This window comes from Canis lupus, chromosome 24, assembly GCF_011100685.1.
Source record: "Canis lupus familiaris isolate Mischka breed German Shepherd chromosome 24, alternate assembly UU_Cfam_GSD_1.0, whole genome shotgun sequence".
NCBI classification, from domain to species: Eukaryota; Metazoa; Chordata; class Mammalia; order Carnivora; family Canidae; genus Canis; species Canis lupus.
Window position 1 is genome coordinate 4,450,378 of NC_049245.1, and position 13,588 is coordinate 4,463,965.

The 13,588-nt window shown below is 50.0% G+C and overlaps 1 protein-coding gene across 1 annotated transcript in view; it reads right to left on the bottom strand.

Moving 5' to 3' along the window:
• SLC24A3 (solute carrier family 24 member 3) overlaps positions 1-8,561 on the bottom strand; it is a 481,529-nt gene extending 472,968 nt beyond the window's left edge. The window contains exon 1 of the mRNA XM_038571460.1: positions 8,429-8,561. Coding sequence (XP_038427388.1) covers positions 8,429-8,561 — 133 coding nt within the window. The remainder of the gene's footprint in view (positions 1-8,428) is intronic.
• Positions 8,562-13,588: the final 5,027 nt, after the last annotated feature.

Below are 13,588 nucleotides of genomic sequence, written 5' to 3' on the forward strand. Positions count from 1 at the left end.
TGGTTAGCCAACCTATGGGAATTAGAGTAAGAGGATGAGAAAAATAACAGGAGAGAAGAGATAAGAAAATCAGAAGCTCAATCTCAGGAGTAAAACACCCAAATACAGACAATTCAGAGAGAAGAGAGAGTTTAGGATGCAGAGTTTAGGATCTCCAGATCCAAAGGACATTAGCATTCAGATTAAAAGGACCAGGTCAGTGCCCAGGAAAATGTGTGAAAACAGAACCACACCACCGAATTAACTGTGATACACCTGAACATTAGGAGAGGGGCAAAAAGCACACATGCTTTTCTGTTTTTTTTTTTTGGGGGGGGGGGGTTTCATAAGAAAGAATTAAAAGTGGAATAGCATCAGACTTCTCAGGGGCAAGTTATAAGAGTTATAAGACAATGCCTTCCAGTTATAAAAGCAATGCTTTCAAAACTGTGTGGAAATTGTGTTCCAATCTGAATTCCTGATCCACTCCCACCTTCAAAATGTGGGGCCAGTGTTAATGTATTTTCAAATTTACAATGTCTCAAACCTTTGTATTGTAATTTCCACATCCCCCGTCTTAGAAGGCACCTGGAGTATGTGATCGCCAGAAACATACCACAAATGAAGGGATAAGCCAAGAAAGACAGGAAACTTACATGGGATCCTTTCAATATAGAGGGAACTGGGGGAAAAAACCCACAGGCAGGGAGATCACACAATGACAGCTGGGCAGCAGATTTAACAAGCAACCTGTCCAGACTTGAACAAGCCGGAAGAATCCAAGAAAGATTTCTTCAAAAAGAGACCTGGATAGACTATCCAATGGCAGTGAACATAGGCAGAGAAAATGAAGACGACAGAGGAAAGTTTGGGCTTAAATTAGTGGTGAAGGCTTAAAAAACAAAGCAGACAAATACTCATTCATGCTTAGGACAGAAAAATTAAGCCCAGTGGACTTCACAGCTCAGCTATGACGTGGCCGTGATAAGGTAAATGCTGACCACTGATCTAACCCAGGGCACCCAGTCTACACACTGGAACCGTGTGCCTCACTTGTAAAGAATCCCAATACCCATGCTACACCCTGAAGCATTAAGTCAGAATCTTTGGGGCAGGACCCAGACCTAAGTTGAGTTTAAAGTTCCCCAGTATTTACAATGTGCAGAGAAGATTGAGACCCACGGAGCTACGCAAAAAAAAGACAATTTTCACCCTCATGCATACTCTTCTCTGGTCTTTGTAGCAACTGCTTTGAACCTTGACCTTTAATGATCAGCTATACTCCACCTAGATGTCCTACCAGTAATCAAAATCAAAACATCCAAAAGTGATTATCTCGTGTTCCTCAAAAATGGTGCCATTGACTTCTTGATGTCAACCTGTGGCACCCCCTTTCTCCTGGGGGCCCATCCTCCCCACCCCCTTTGTTCTTACATCAAAGTCCTCCTCAAGAAACCTGCTTGTTACTTCCTATCCTGCAATAGGTTCTGAGTCCATGGTATGTCACTCAAGTGAAAATGATGTTTGCTGTGGTCAAACAATGTGGAAGCACAGAGGGAAACATGAAGAGAGAAATGAGTCAGGTTGCAAATGTGAAATTTCACCAACTAGGTCACAAATGAGCAGACAATAATTATTCTCACTCTCATAGAAATAAAGTGTGATTGAGAAGCAAGGAATAATGGCTAGATTTCATATTCAAATAAGCAATTTGCGATGGTAAAAACGCCTCCAGATATGACAAAGGCCTTTTCCCCTGCTTGCTGGAACTCCCACCTAATGTCTTTAGTCTAGATCATGACCAACATGCTCCACAGTCATGGATGAGTCTGGGAAAGTCGAGTATCTATCCAAGGCTCCAAAGTCTATGCACTGCCTTTCTAATCCCAACATTCCCCTTTCTATACATCTCGTTAAAAATTAGCCAAGGCTTCATTTGGGGTCTGTCCCTAAAGGTCCTCACCCTGCAATTCCCCATGATGTTTATATAACCAATTTATGTTTTCGCCTGCAGTGAATGAAAGAAGCCACCTCTCCTGCACCTTTGCCAACACTGGACATTATCATACATCTTCATTCTTGCCAATCTGATGTTAAAAATGGTATTTCATCATTTTTAAAATTAAATTTCCCTGAGGGGTGCCCGCATGGCTCAGCTGGTTAAGTGTCCAACTCTTGACTTTGGCTCAGATCATGATCTCATGGTCATGAGATCTAACCCCATGTGAGGCTCCACACTTGGCAGGGAGTCTGCTTGAAGATTCTCTCCCTCAGCACCCCCCCAAATAAATAAATCTTTAAAATTAGATTTCTCTTATTACTGTTAAGACTAAGGATTTTTTCTACTTATCATTTGCAATTGCTTTGTGAACTGCCTGCTCATATCTTTTGCCCATTTTTTATAATTTTGTTTTGTCCCCCATTCATTAGCAACCTAATTCCTTTTATTTTCCAAGTTCCAGTTTCTCCTTACCAGCAACGCCTCCTCTATATTTCTCATTCATCTCTCCCATAATTCTTGAAAATCAGTTGTTCAATACCTCTCTTCCCACTAAAGTGTAAACTACCACAAGGACAGTATTCTGATCAGATACCACTATTACCCCAATAACTCACAAAAAGCTTGCCACATGTGTACTCAGTGAATTAATGGAGGCCCTTGGGTCTTATACCAATAGGGTCCAGGCAGGAATTCATTCTAGAGATGCCACTGAAGAGTTTCTTAAAGGACTACTTACAAAGGTGGGGGTAGGGGTGGGAAAACCAACAAGGGAGGATGAAGCCCCCAGGACTCCCAACAATGAAGAGCATCACTGCCCCCATGGATGAGGACAAGGACAGGACAAGTGCACCTTCCAGGAGAGAGTCCAAGAGATGCCATCCATGTCTAAGAACTTATGACTCTATAATTATAACTGGCTAGACAGTGCCACCACCAACCACTTCATTCAGAGAAAACCTTCTTCCACTGGACCCTTAATACATCAAATTCTCAAATCCTACAGAAGAATACCATGCTTCAAACCATTGCAAAGATAAACAGAGGTCAATACCAAACAAGCTCTGAAGGCAGAAAGTGAAGGCAGGGAAAGAGCAGAAAAACCTGCATTACCTTCCTAGTGGGATCACTCGTTTGCCATGTGATTTCAAGGATGCCTTCTGAACTTTCTGTACCTCAGTCTTCCCAATACAAGAGTCTGTGTACTATTACTCCCCCAGAAAACTTGTATCACTCAAGGAAAAGGAATCTCCTCAAGGAAAAAGAGAGTTGCCAAAATCCTGTCCTATCAGCCAACTTCCACCAAGCCTTGAAATTCTCAGCAAATGGCTGGTTTTGCAATTCTTTTGGCTTTGCCAACCCTCTGGGGTATTAAAAAAAGAAAGAAAGAAAGAAAAAAGAAATCTTCCCACAAGGATTCAAGGCCTGCAAGTACAGGAAATCTTTGAGAAAAATCTGGGTTGATGAGCAGCTAAGAAAAGCCAGGAGAGACACATCTATATATGCTTAGGCAGAAAATAGAAAAGGTTGAAAAGCAATGTGTTTCTAAAATACTGCTTCTATGAAAGCAACCTTCTGTTACTCCTTTACTCTCCCCAGAAGACTGAAAAAGGCAGCGTGATTCCCATTTTCTATTCATGTCCTCCTAAGCTGAGGCTAGGGAAGGCAGTGGCATACAGCTCAGATACAAGTGGGCTTGCACTCAAATCCTACCACTTAAGTAGGTGACACTAGGCAAAGCACTCAACCTACAGCTCCATGGTAGCCTATGAAAAATGGGTAACAATATTGAATTTGATGGATGGGGGGAAGAATTATAAATCATGAAATTAAAATGTATGCCAGTGACTGAGCTCCTGACACATGGTAGCTAGTTTTTACCATGGGTACTGTAGATCAGAAATCAAAACAGCTTCTCTACCTAACAAGTGTCTTTTGAGCATCTATTCTGGGCAGGTGACACAGATGACAAAGGTGAGCAAAGATCAAAGGGTCCCTAACCTTCTGGAGCTTAGCATCTGGTGAGCAGGACAGGTTACTCAAACCACAGCCAAATAAATACATAATAACCAACTGTGATAAATGCTATGAAGAGAAAATTGTGGGTGTTCAGAGAGCCAAACGGGGGCTCTCTGAGGTCAGGAAGATCTTGGACCTGTCAGTGAAGGATGAACTAGCTGTGATGATGACCGTGGAACCAGCAGGTGTGGCAGGCCTGGGGCCAGATGAAATATCACCCCTTTGAGGAGCAGAAGACCCAGGCAGTGAAGCATGGAAGGGAGGGTGGAGAGGGAAGATAAAGCTGGAGAATCCAGCGAGGCATTTCTGTAACCCACACAAGAGATTAAGAGGCCGTGACCTTTGTTCTCTGAGGAAAAGGAAGCCACAAAGCTAAAGATGGCCTCTCAGATCTGCAACTGTAACTGAAATTTGCAGTTCCCACATGCACGCAGCCCTCTTTCCAAATACCACCTGATTTCAAATGCACTGCAATGTTATCATGATTGGAAGGTATTTCAAATATGTGTGTATTATTCACTGTTTACCACCTTGGGAAATGTCTCTGATCTCTAAGTTATTATTCCTTGGACCCCTGGCTTTCCAAAGACGGCCACAACACGTATACCCATATTAAACATCAACACACATGCCCGCATGCTCTCTTCACAGCATAATCGGATGCTCCTCCACTGAGTAAGTGGTGGCATCTATGCTCTCCCGCCCCAAGCTCTTTGACTTTGGGTTGACATCTGCCACTGCCTTGGCGGAAAGAAAACAGTGGAAGTGAGACCATGTGACTTCTGGGGCTAAGGCAGGAAAATGCGGTGTACTTCCACTTCATCATCTTGGAACCCAGCTGCTGTGCTCGAGGAAGTTCAAACTAAGGCACACAGAGCCATATGGAGAGGCCACACATAAGTGTTCTGGTTGACAGCCCAGCTAAGGGTCCAGTCAACAGCTGGCATCAACCTCAGATATGGGAGCAATGTTGCCTGCAGATGACTGCAGACCCAGCTGTCAAGTCACCCAGCCTTTCACTCTTTCCAGCTGAGGCCCCAGATATGGAGCAGAGACAAGCCATCCCTACTTGTCCAAATTCCTGACCCAAAGTATCCATGAGAAGTAAGAAAGAAAGAAAGAAAGAAAGAAAGAAAGAAAGAAAGAAAGAAAGAAAGAAAGAAAGAAAGGTAGTTTTATACCACTACATTTGGGTGGGATGATTTCTTATTAGCAATAGTAACTGGGCCAGAGTATATATATAAACTTCTTTAAGCTATATGTATTACATATTTTCCCCCTTATTCATTATTCACCTACCTAGGAACTTCCTAGAGAAGATGTCTATAATCACTCCTAAGTTAGAATCTCTGGGCTTGATTCACATGACTTTTGGAATAAAAAGAGGACCAGGTTCCTTACTTCAAAGAAAAACACTTTTGAACCACTCGAAACATACAAAAGCAATCCATTCTCGCTGCAAAAACAAGAAAAAAAGAAAACCCTCATTAGCAAATCTGATGCCTTATTTCAATTGACTCTGAAAACAGATCAAAAATGAGATTTTTATCAGCAACAACTAACTAGAGCATCTAGGACCTCTTGCTTTCTCTACCGCTGAAGGCTTGAGCGTTCACACAGAGTATATGCAGGCTTAAATAAAGCCATGCGCATAAAGTGTAGTTACTTTAGCACAGCGCCTGGCACTTAAAGGTCCACCAAGTTCCAGTTATTATTACTGCTTTTGTTACCGTGAGAGTTAACCCTTGTCTTGACTCCAGCGCTAACCTTCCCTTTAATAATGCTGGTGACCCATTTCAGCAGAAAGGAATCTATACTGGAGTTTGATCAGATGTGAAGAAAGGGAGCTCATATTCCATATGATCGGAAATGTTATACAACACCATGTAACCCAACTGCCACACCACACTCTATTTTGGTTTGGTCAAAGAACTGTCCTCCTTATAAAAAGGAGGAGGAGAAAGAAAAGAAAGAGAAAGAAAGAAAGAAAGAAAGAAAGAAAGAAAGAAAGAAAGAAAGAAAGAAAGAAAGAAAGAAAGAAAATCAATTATGTGCTAGAAAACAGGCTTCTGAGAAGTTACATTTAATCACTGCATGGATTTCAAGGTGAATAAATAAAAATATCTCCTTTGATCATTAGGAAGGTACCCCCCAAGTGGTTATATAAACATTACAGAGCTGCAGGCAGATGGTGGCATGAATACCAGGGAACAAGGGTGGGATCAAAGAGCCAGGCCACCTCTACTCCTCAATTGCTGTGTGACCTTAAGCGGATCACTCAGCCTCTCCCAGACAGAGTGTCTTTAAAACAAGGCTAAATTCTAAACTTTTTATCCATACTGAAAAGGACCCTTACATAGAAGAGCACCCAGGTAAAAGTCACTATTCAGATGCTTAAGTATGCTGAATGACAACCCCCCAAGCTAAATGATCACTTGCAGATTTCACACACGCTAATTTCTATCTTAAAATTAGCTCAAAAAACCTGGGCCTTGCTGAGAGTTGGCTAGGTATCACGTAATGAAATTATGAGTATCTACTTGAAGAAAAGGTGACTGGAGACAGAATTACAACTGGAATGGCTGGATGGCATCCCCTCTTCCCACTGCTGGCTTTTCACTGTTCCCCTCCAGTTGCTGGGGTGGGGGAGAATCTTCTGAAGCCCTACATTTATGGGAGGGGAGAGAGGGGCAGAAAGAATATGGGAGAAGAGAGATCAAGGGAAGGGACCGGGGAAAGAGCTGGAACTGCGTTGGTGGCACTTGTTTGGGAAACCATTTCAAAATGACATTTGAGTCACCAGGTTCCAAGTTTGCAGAGTTCTGCCCGCCCCCCCTTTCCCCTGAACATCCCGGCTTTCCCAGGGCCCAGGCACTCCCCTGCCAATGATGGACTTAACTATATCTCCATCCAGAAAAATGTCTTTTATACCCCAACAGCGGTAGGAACTCTGAGATTCACAGAGCCCTGGCACGCAGGAAAAATGGCTGGCACGTAATTGACTTGGCATGGTCCTTTCCAAAGGTGGCATCAAGTACAGACTGGCTTTTGCACTTGTAAAAATCAAGATTAAAAGGGGGTTAAATAAAGCCCTCCTCGTGAGAATCAGTCAATAGTTGCTTTTGGCAGGTCTGGCACTGCCCTCTGAGAGAGGTCCAGCTTCCCTCCCTAGCACAGCCCACTTCCTGATGTCACTCCCCATCACCAGATGAGCTGGGATTCAAGAGAAAGGGAGAGAGCTGTGGAGTCCCGACGGCTCCACGGAAGACCCGGGCAGACTCTCTCATATTACCATATATGAGGAAGGCTGTCAAGAGGTCTGTTAAGACCTGAACCAAGACCGACCATCTGTTTTCCCCATGAAGCCTGAGACCAGCCAAATTTGGGGGAGATCCCTTTTGCAACTGATGCCACCCCCTTACTGTCACTATCAAAATGCTTTTATTCTGCACTTCATAACGCCTGGTAGCAGAGCTGCATCGATCTTAACACCAAGGCACGTATTTGTAACGGCTTTTTCTCACAACCATTTTTATGGCTGTTTTCCCACGAACCATGCCACTTGAAGGGCTGGGATATAAAACCGTTTTTACAACAGTTATTCTTCCAAGTCTTCCCCTCTGCTATTTAGACAGCTGCCCCCCCAAATCCAAACTGTTTTCGGTGGACAAGTGTTCTGAGCACATTTCTCCACAAGGTCTATTTTAGCTCAAGAAAAGCCAAGGACAAAGATAAGACAAAAGTTGTGGGTAAAGGGCAGACCCACTGCGGGGGGGGGGGGGTGTGGAATCTAAAAGATTTCTTCCAGAAATGCAAGTGCACAAAAGGAATCGGTCTTCCCAGTGAGTGGCCAGTGAGAGCCAACAAGCACATTCCTAAACCCTAGCCAGGTGGCGGACACTTTTTTCCTACCCACCCGAAGTTCCGGGCACCTGTTCTGGAAAAGCGAGTACGGAGCTCTCTATCTGGTCCATACCGCCTGTTCTATTCGGGGAACACTGCAGAATAGCGTGTTCACCAGTCAACCAGTCCCCCTCGGGCCTCAACAAGCCAAAGGTGTACAGGTGGTTGGTTACCTGCACAGGTTCTGAATCTCACCAGGACAACTTTATTGCTGGCCGTGGGGGACCTCTTCAGGGCCAGGGTCCCCTCCGCCTCTACCACCGCCCGCCCCCCACCCGCCGCGGGCCGGTGGGTAAGAGGGCTAGAGCCAAGGGGCGCAGGTAAGGGTTCCCCGGGCCGGCGCGTCTCCGCCCCGCGGTCCTCGCCCCTGGGCCCCCTCCCTCCTTCCGCGCCCCTCGGGACGGCAGCGGGGAGCCGTGGCGCCCGCCCCCCCCCCCCCCAGCCGCCAGCCTGCTCGCCCCGCGCGGCCCGGGAGCCCCGAGCTGCCGGAGCCGCAGCGCCCACTCGGGGCGAGCCGCGGGCACTCACCATTATGCTCCTGCATGCTCGACAGCGACCAGAGCAGCAGCGCCACCAAGGCCAGGAAGCAGAGCTGGCTCAGCAGGAGGTCCCTCCGGCGGCTCCGGCGACGCTCGCGGTCCTCGTCGTCGGGCGACGGCATCCTCGGGCGGCAGGGCAGCGGCCCCGGCGGGGGCCCGGGCGGGCGGCGGCCGCTCCTGTCGCGGGCGGCCGCGGCGGGGACGGCGGCAGGAGGCAGCCCCGCGCGCTGCAGCCGCGCGTCCTCGCTGCGCTCCCGCTCGGCCGCCGCCGCCGCCGCCGCCGCCGCCGCCGCCGCCGCCTCTTCCCGGCCGCTGCCGGGCGCGGCGTCTTCGTCCTCGTCGTCGCTGTCGCTCAGTCCCTCGCCGCCCTCCTCCTCCTCCTGCTCGCCGCTGGCCCGCGCCGCCGCCTCCCGGCGCTCGGGGTCCCGGTCCTCCTCGCGCGCCATGGCTCCCACGCTCGGCGTCCGCGCTCGGCCTCGGCCTCGGCCTCGGGCGGCGGCGCGGCGGGGGCGGCGGGGGCGGCCGGGAGGCGGGGGCGGCGGCGGCCGAGGAGGAGGAGCGGGGAAGGACCGGCGGGAGGAGGGCCCGCCGCTGGCAACTCCGCGGGCTGGCGAGGCCACCCGGGCTGGCTCCGGCCTCTCCGGCTGCGGGAGCGCGTCGCGGGGCCGCCCGCGCCCTCACTGCATGTCCTGTCCGCGCGCGGAGCGGGGAGCGGGGAGCGGGGAGCGGGGAGCGGGGCCGGAGCGGGGAGCGGGGAGCGGGGAGCGGGGCCGGAGCGCGCCGGGAGCTCGGGCGAGGCTGCAGCACGGCGGGCGCAGCTCCCGCAGCCTGCGGCGGCTCGGCGGCTCGGCGGCTCGGCGGCTCGGCGGCTCGGGCGCGGGCGCGGGCGCGGGCGGGGGGCAGCGCCGGGGATGCAGCCCGCGCTGGCCGGCGCGGCGGAGAGGGGGCGCGTGAGGAGGAGACGGAGCTGCGGGCCGAGCCCCGCGCGCGATCCTCCGGCCGTGCGCTGCAGGGAGAGGGGGCGGCGTGGAGGGCCCCCTCTGGGGAGCGCGCCGCCGAGAGGCGGGTCTCCGGGCGGGAGGGATCGTCCGAAACTTCGGAGAAACCGAGGGTCTCTTCGGCCCCCTCCCCCCCGCCCGGGGCCGAGGAGCCGCGAGTGCGCCCCGCTGCGCGCGCCCAGCCGGCGGCCGCGCCTCCTCCCGCGGGCCTCCTGGCTTTCCCTCCGCCCCCTTGCGGGGATCCCCTCGCCAGGCTCTGGACCTGGAACCCGACTCTCTGGAGGCTCTTGGCTCAGTGCGGGTGCTCTGGCTGGCCCGGCTCACCCGGCTCACACTTCACTCCCCGATCGCGCTGGACCCAATCCAGTGCTGTGGCTGAAGGAAGGAGCTGGGGGGGGGGGGGGGGGGGGGAGGGGCGGTGCCGCCGCACTGTCCCTGAGTGAGGCGGCCTGAGGGTCGCCAGCCCCAGGAGGAGGACCCTGGCTTTCCGAAGGGAGCATCAGCCTGCCTCTACCCCCTGAGGTCACAGAACCTAGTTCCCCCATTCCCCTGTCCCCAGTTCTGCTCCTGCCCTCACCTACTTAAGGTGGTGACTGTCCTAGAGTCCAGCCCGGCCCCCAGCCATGCAGAAGGTGCTTGCTCACTTCCAGAGGACACCTAGTGGTCTCAGAACCGCCCACCATCCCTCCTCGCGTTTCCAGGTGCCTCCCTGGGTCTGTGTGCGGGATGACTGATAAAGGGCCCTAAGGAGATGCTGAAAACAAAGGGCAGGGTCAGAAAAGGATCACTCAGAAACCCGAGGTCTGTCTGGATGACTGTCTCCACGGAATCCTATCCTGCCGCAGACACCTAGACAGGTGGGCAGGAAGGAGGTTTCTCCACTCCTAGACCTGGGAGCACCCAGTGTCCAAGTGTGTCCTCACCTGTGGGTGATCTCCTAGCCCACAGCCTCTCAGATCACCCCAAACAGCAGTTGGGGACAGCAGGGTCACAGGAGAGGACAAAGCAAACCTTCAAAGGTGGTTTCCTTTCCACAGATGGACCATCTCACTCACGGAGACTGGAAGACTTTTGCTCCTTGGGCGCGTCATGTCTTCACCCCTGTTCTCAGCTTGGCATCTTCCCAGACACACGGAGCCGTCCCTATAATGCCAGTTTGGTTGTCCTTTTGCTCTGGTTCCCAGGTACTGAGGAGGATTTACAACTATGGAAGTTCCTCCTGGCTGGAGTGTGGGGCGAATCCTCCAGTGGTGTTACCTCCCTCAGACATTCAGAGACACAGACATGGAAAGTTAGGAGTGCAGAACACACTGACTTTCCTTCAGCTAACTGGGGAACGTACTGAGTGTCAATAGGGAAAATAAAAGTGAAAGGGGGAACCCAGAACTAATTGAATTAGGGAAGAACATGAGCTCAGGGGGAAATGGCCACAGGCACAAGAAATTGTGTAATCTGGTGATGGGAGAGGTATCGAAGAAGGAGCAAGGCAGGAGAAACCAGGAACTGGCTCTTCCCCAGAGATTCTCCCAGCACCTGCAGTGAGAGAAAGAAACAGGACAGGAGGGAGAGCTGGGGACAAAGAGACGACTCCCGGGGCACACAGAAATGACTTTTCAGTTAACATGCACTGTGACAGGGGCACCTGGGTGGCTCAGTGACTGAGCATCTGCCTTCAGCTCAGGTCATGATCTCGGGGTCCAATGGAGTCGGAGTCTGCATCAGGCTCCCTGTAGGGAGCCTGCTTCTCCCTCTGCCTGTGTCTCTGCCTCTCTCTGTGTGTCCCTTATTAATTAATTAATTAATTAATTAATTAATTAAATCTTTTAAAAAATTCACTATAACATTTCAGAGCAAAGAGGATATTGAGATAAAACAAAAAGGCCCCTGAGCAGCCAGTTGCCACCTGGGGAGGAAAAATGGAGAGATCTCTTCCCCAGCCTGATAAGGCCTTCAGCAGGTGGGTTCCTTGCTGCACTCTACCAAGAGGGGATGGCTTCTCTGAAGGAAGGAGAAGGAAGGTTCCGTCTTGAGTCAGGGAAGCCCCTCTTCTCAACAGGCACACTTGGGGGTGGGGGGAAAGCCAACTCCTAGGTCCTCAATCAGCACCACCAGGGAAGGAAGGCAGACCCCAGGGGCTCCTCTTCCCAGGAAAAACAGTTATTATTTTTGTCCTACCTGGTCTCTCCTAGTTTTCAGAACACACCCCCCCGCCCTATTGCTGTCTCATCTTGAAACTGAATTTTGCTCAAGGCAGGGAACTGAAACAACTAATGTGCTACTTATCTTTCACCATCAGGACCATCATCAATCCTGAGGTGGCTTTTGCCTTCTATTTCCTAATCTGTGTGTTTTTGATCTCACATTTTTGTGCAAGGAGCCATAGGGAGAAAATTCCAGGCCCTGCTATATCATCAGTCTGAGGATTAGCTTACTTGGAAAGAGGGGCATCTGCCCAAGATGTGCTGGGGCCTTCATCCCTCCAGGAATGAGCCAGGGGCTTCCTCACCCTGGGCTATGTGTTGGGGGTCACCAGGCATATCCCCTGTTCTTACCTCCCGTCGACATTCCAGTTTCCGTTCTGTGCAGAGACTTTGGGCCTGATGTGGGGTCATAGAAGTGATTCATCTTTCTCCCAGCTCTGCCTTTATAACAAAGAATTAAAAGCCTCCTGTGACCACATGCGCTGATGCTCAGCCTGGGAGACCTCTTACATCAGCCAGTGAGTGGGGCCTTATCTGTGCCCAGACAACCTTATCTGGGCCTCCCTGTGCTCTTTCCAGGTCTCCAGCCTACCCCCCCCTCCCCCGCCCACAGCACCCAGACCTGGCAGAGTAGCTCCACAATAAAACAAGGTTGTATCTCCATAACACCAAACAATGCCAGTTATGTCAGACAAACCACCTATTGAGAAGGAAGGAAGAGAAGAAATGAGAAAATCCAAGAAGAAAGCCAAGTGCAGGTGAGGTGCTCACCACGGCTACACCATAACACAGGGAGACATGGCCCAAGCAAAGACAAAAGACCAACCACTAGATGTTCACAGAAAAGCTTTTTACATCTATTTTACTTTTTTTTTCTTTTCTTTTCTTTTCTTTCTTTCTTTTTTTTTTTTAGTAAGCTCTACACCCAGCGAGGGTCTTGAACTCACCACCCTGAGATCAAGAGTCACATGCCCTACCAACTGAGCCAGGCAGGTGCCCCTCACAGAAAACTTTTAAATACCATAAGGCCAAATGTTGGCAGATGGGGAGAGAAACTCTCCTGTGCAATGCTTCTGGAACAGTCTTCAGGTATAATACCCCTTCCATGTGCCTAGAGACAACCACCCAGGCCTCCTGCCACTGCTTGACCATGGCAAACTACAGCACTGAGCAAATTGACCCGCTGCTCTTCACCTGCATACGTGTCACCCTGCACAATGCAGTCACCCAGATTTGGACAAAACCCCAACTTTCTCCTGGAAAGCCTGACTCTTGTTTCCCTCTCCATTTTTGTCAGCTGCCTTTCTTGAAAGCCAGGAAAACTGCTCCTTTAGACTCTCCCTGAACTGTCAGCGTTTTGAAGAAAAACAAAATAATCACCCCTGTAAGAGTGTGAATCCACACTCCACATCCTGAGGCATTTCAGAGCACCAAGTCTGCAAGGCAGGGCTCACATTATTTTAAGAGTTCAGTTTACAACCGGAGTTAAAAGAAACAGCTTATTGTATGATGGTTTCCTTTTTTTTTATTTTCCTTTTGCCCAACTGTCTGCATTTGTTTGTCAATTTTGACTTGCTACATGGATATGGCTATAGATTTTTTCCCCTTGTGGAAAAAAGTTTACATGTTCACAGCTGCCCATTATCCTTTTTTCTTAAGATTTGTTTATTTAGGGCAGCCCGGGTGGTTCAGCAGTTTAGTACTGCCTTCAGCCCAGGGCATGATCCTGGAGACCTGGGATCAAGGCCCACGTCAGGCTCCCTGCATGGAGCCTGCTTCTCCCTCTGCCTGTGTCTCTCTGCCTTTCTCTCTGTGTGTGTCTCTCATTAATAAATAAATAAAATCCTTTTTTAAAAAAAGATTTGTTTATTTACTTGAGAGAGAGAGAGAGAGAGAGAGAGAGAGAACGTGCAAGTGGAAGGGGCAGAGGGAAATGGAGAGAGAATCTCA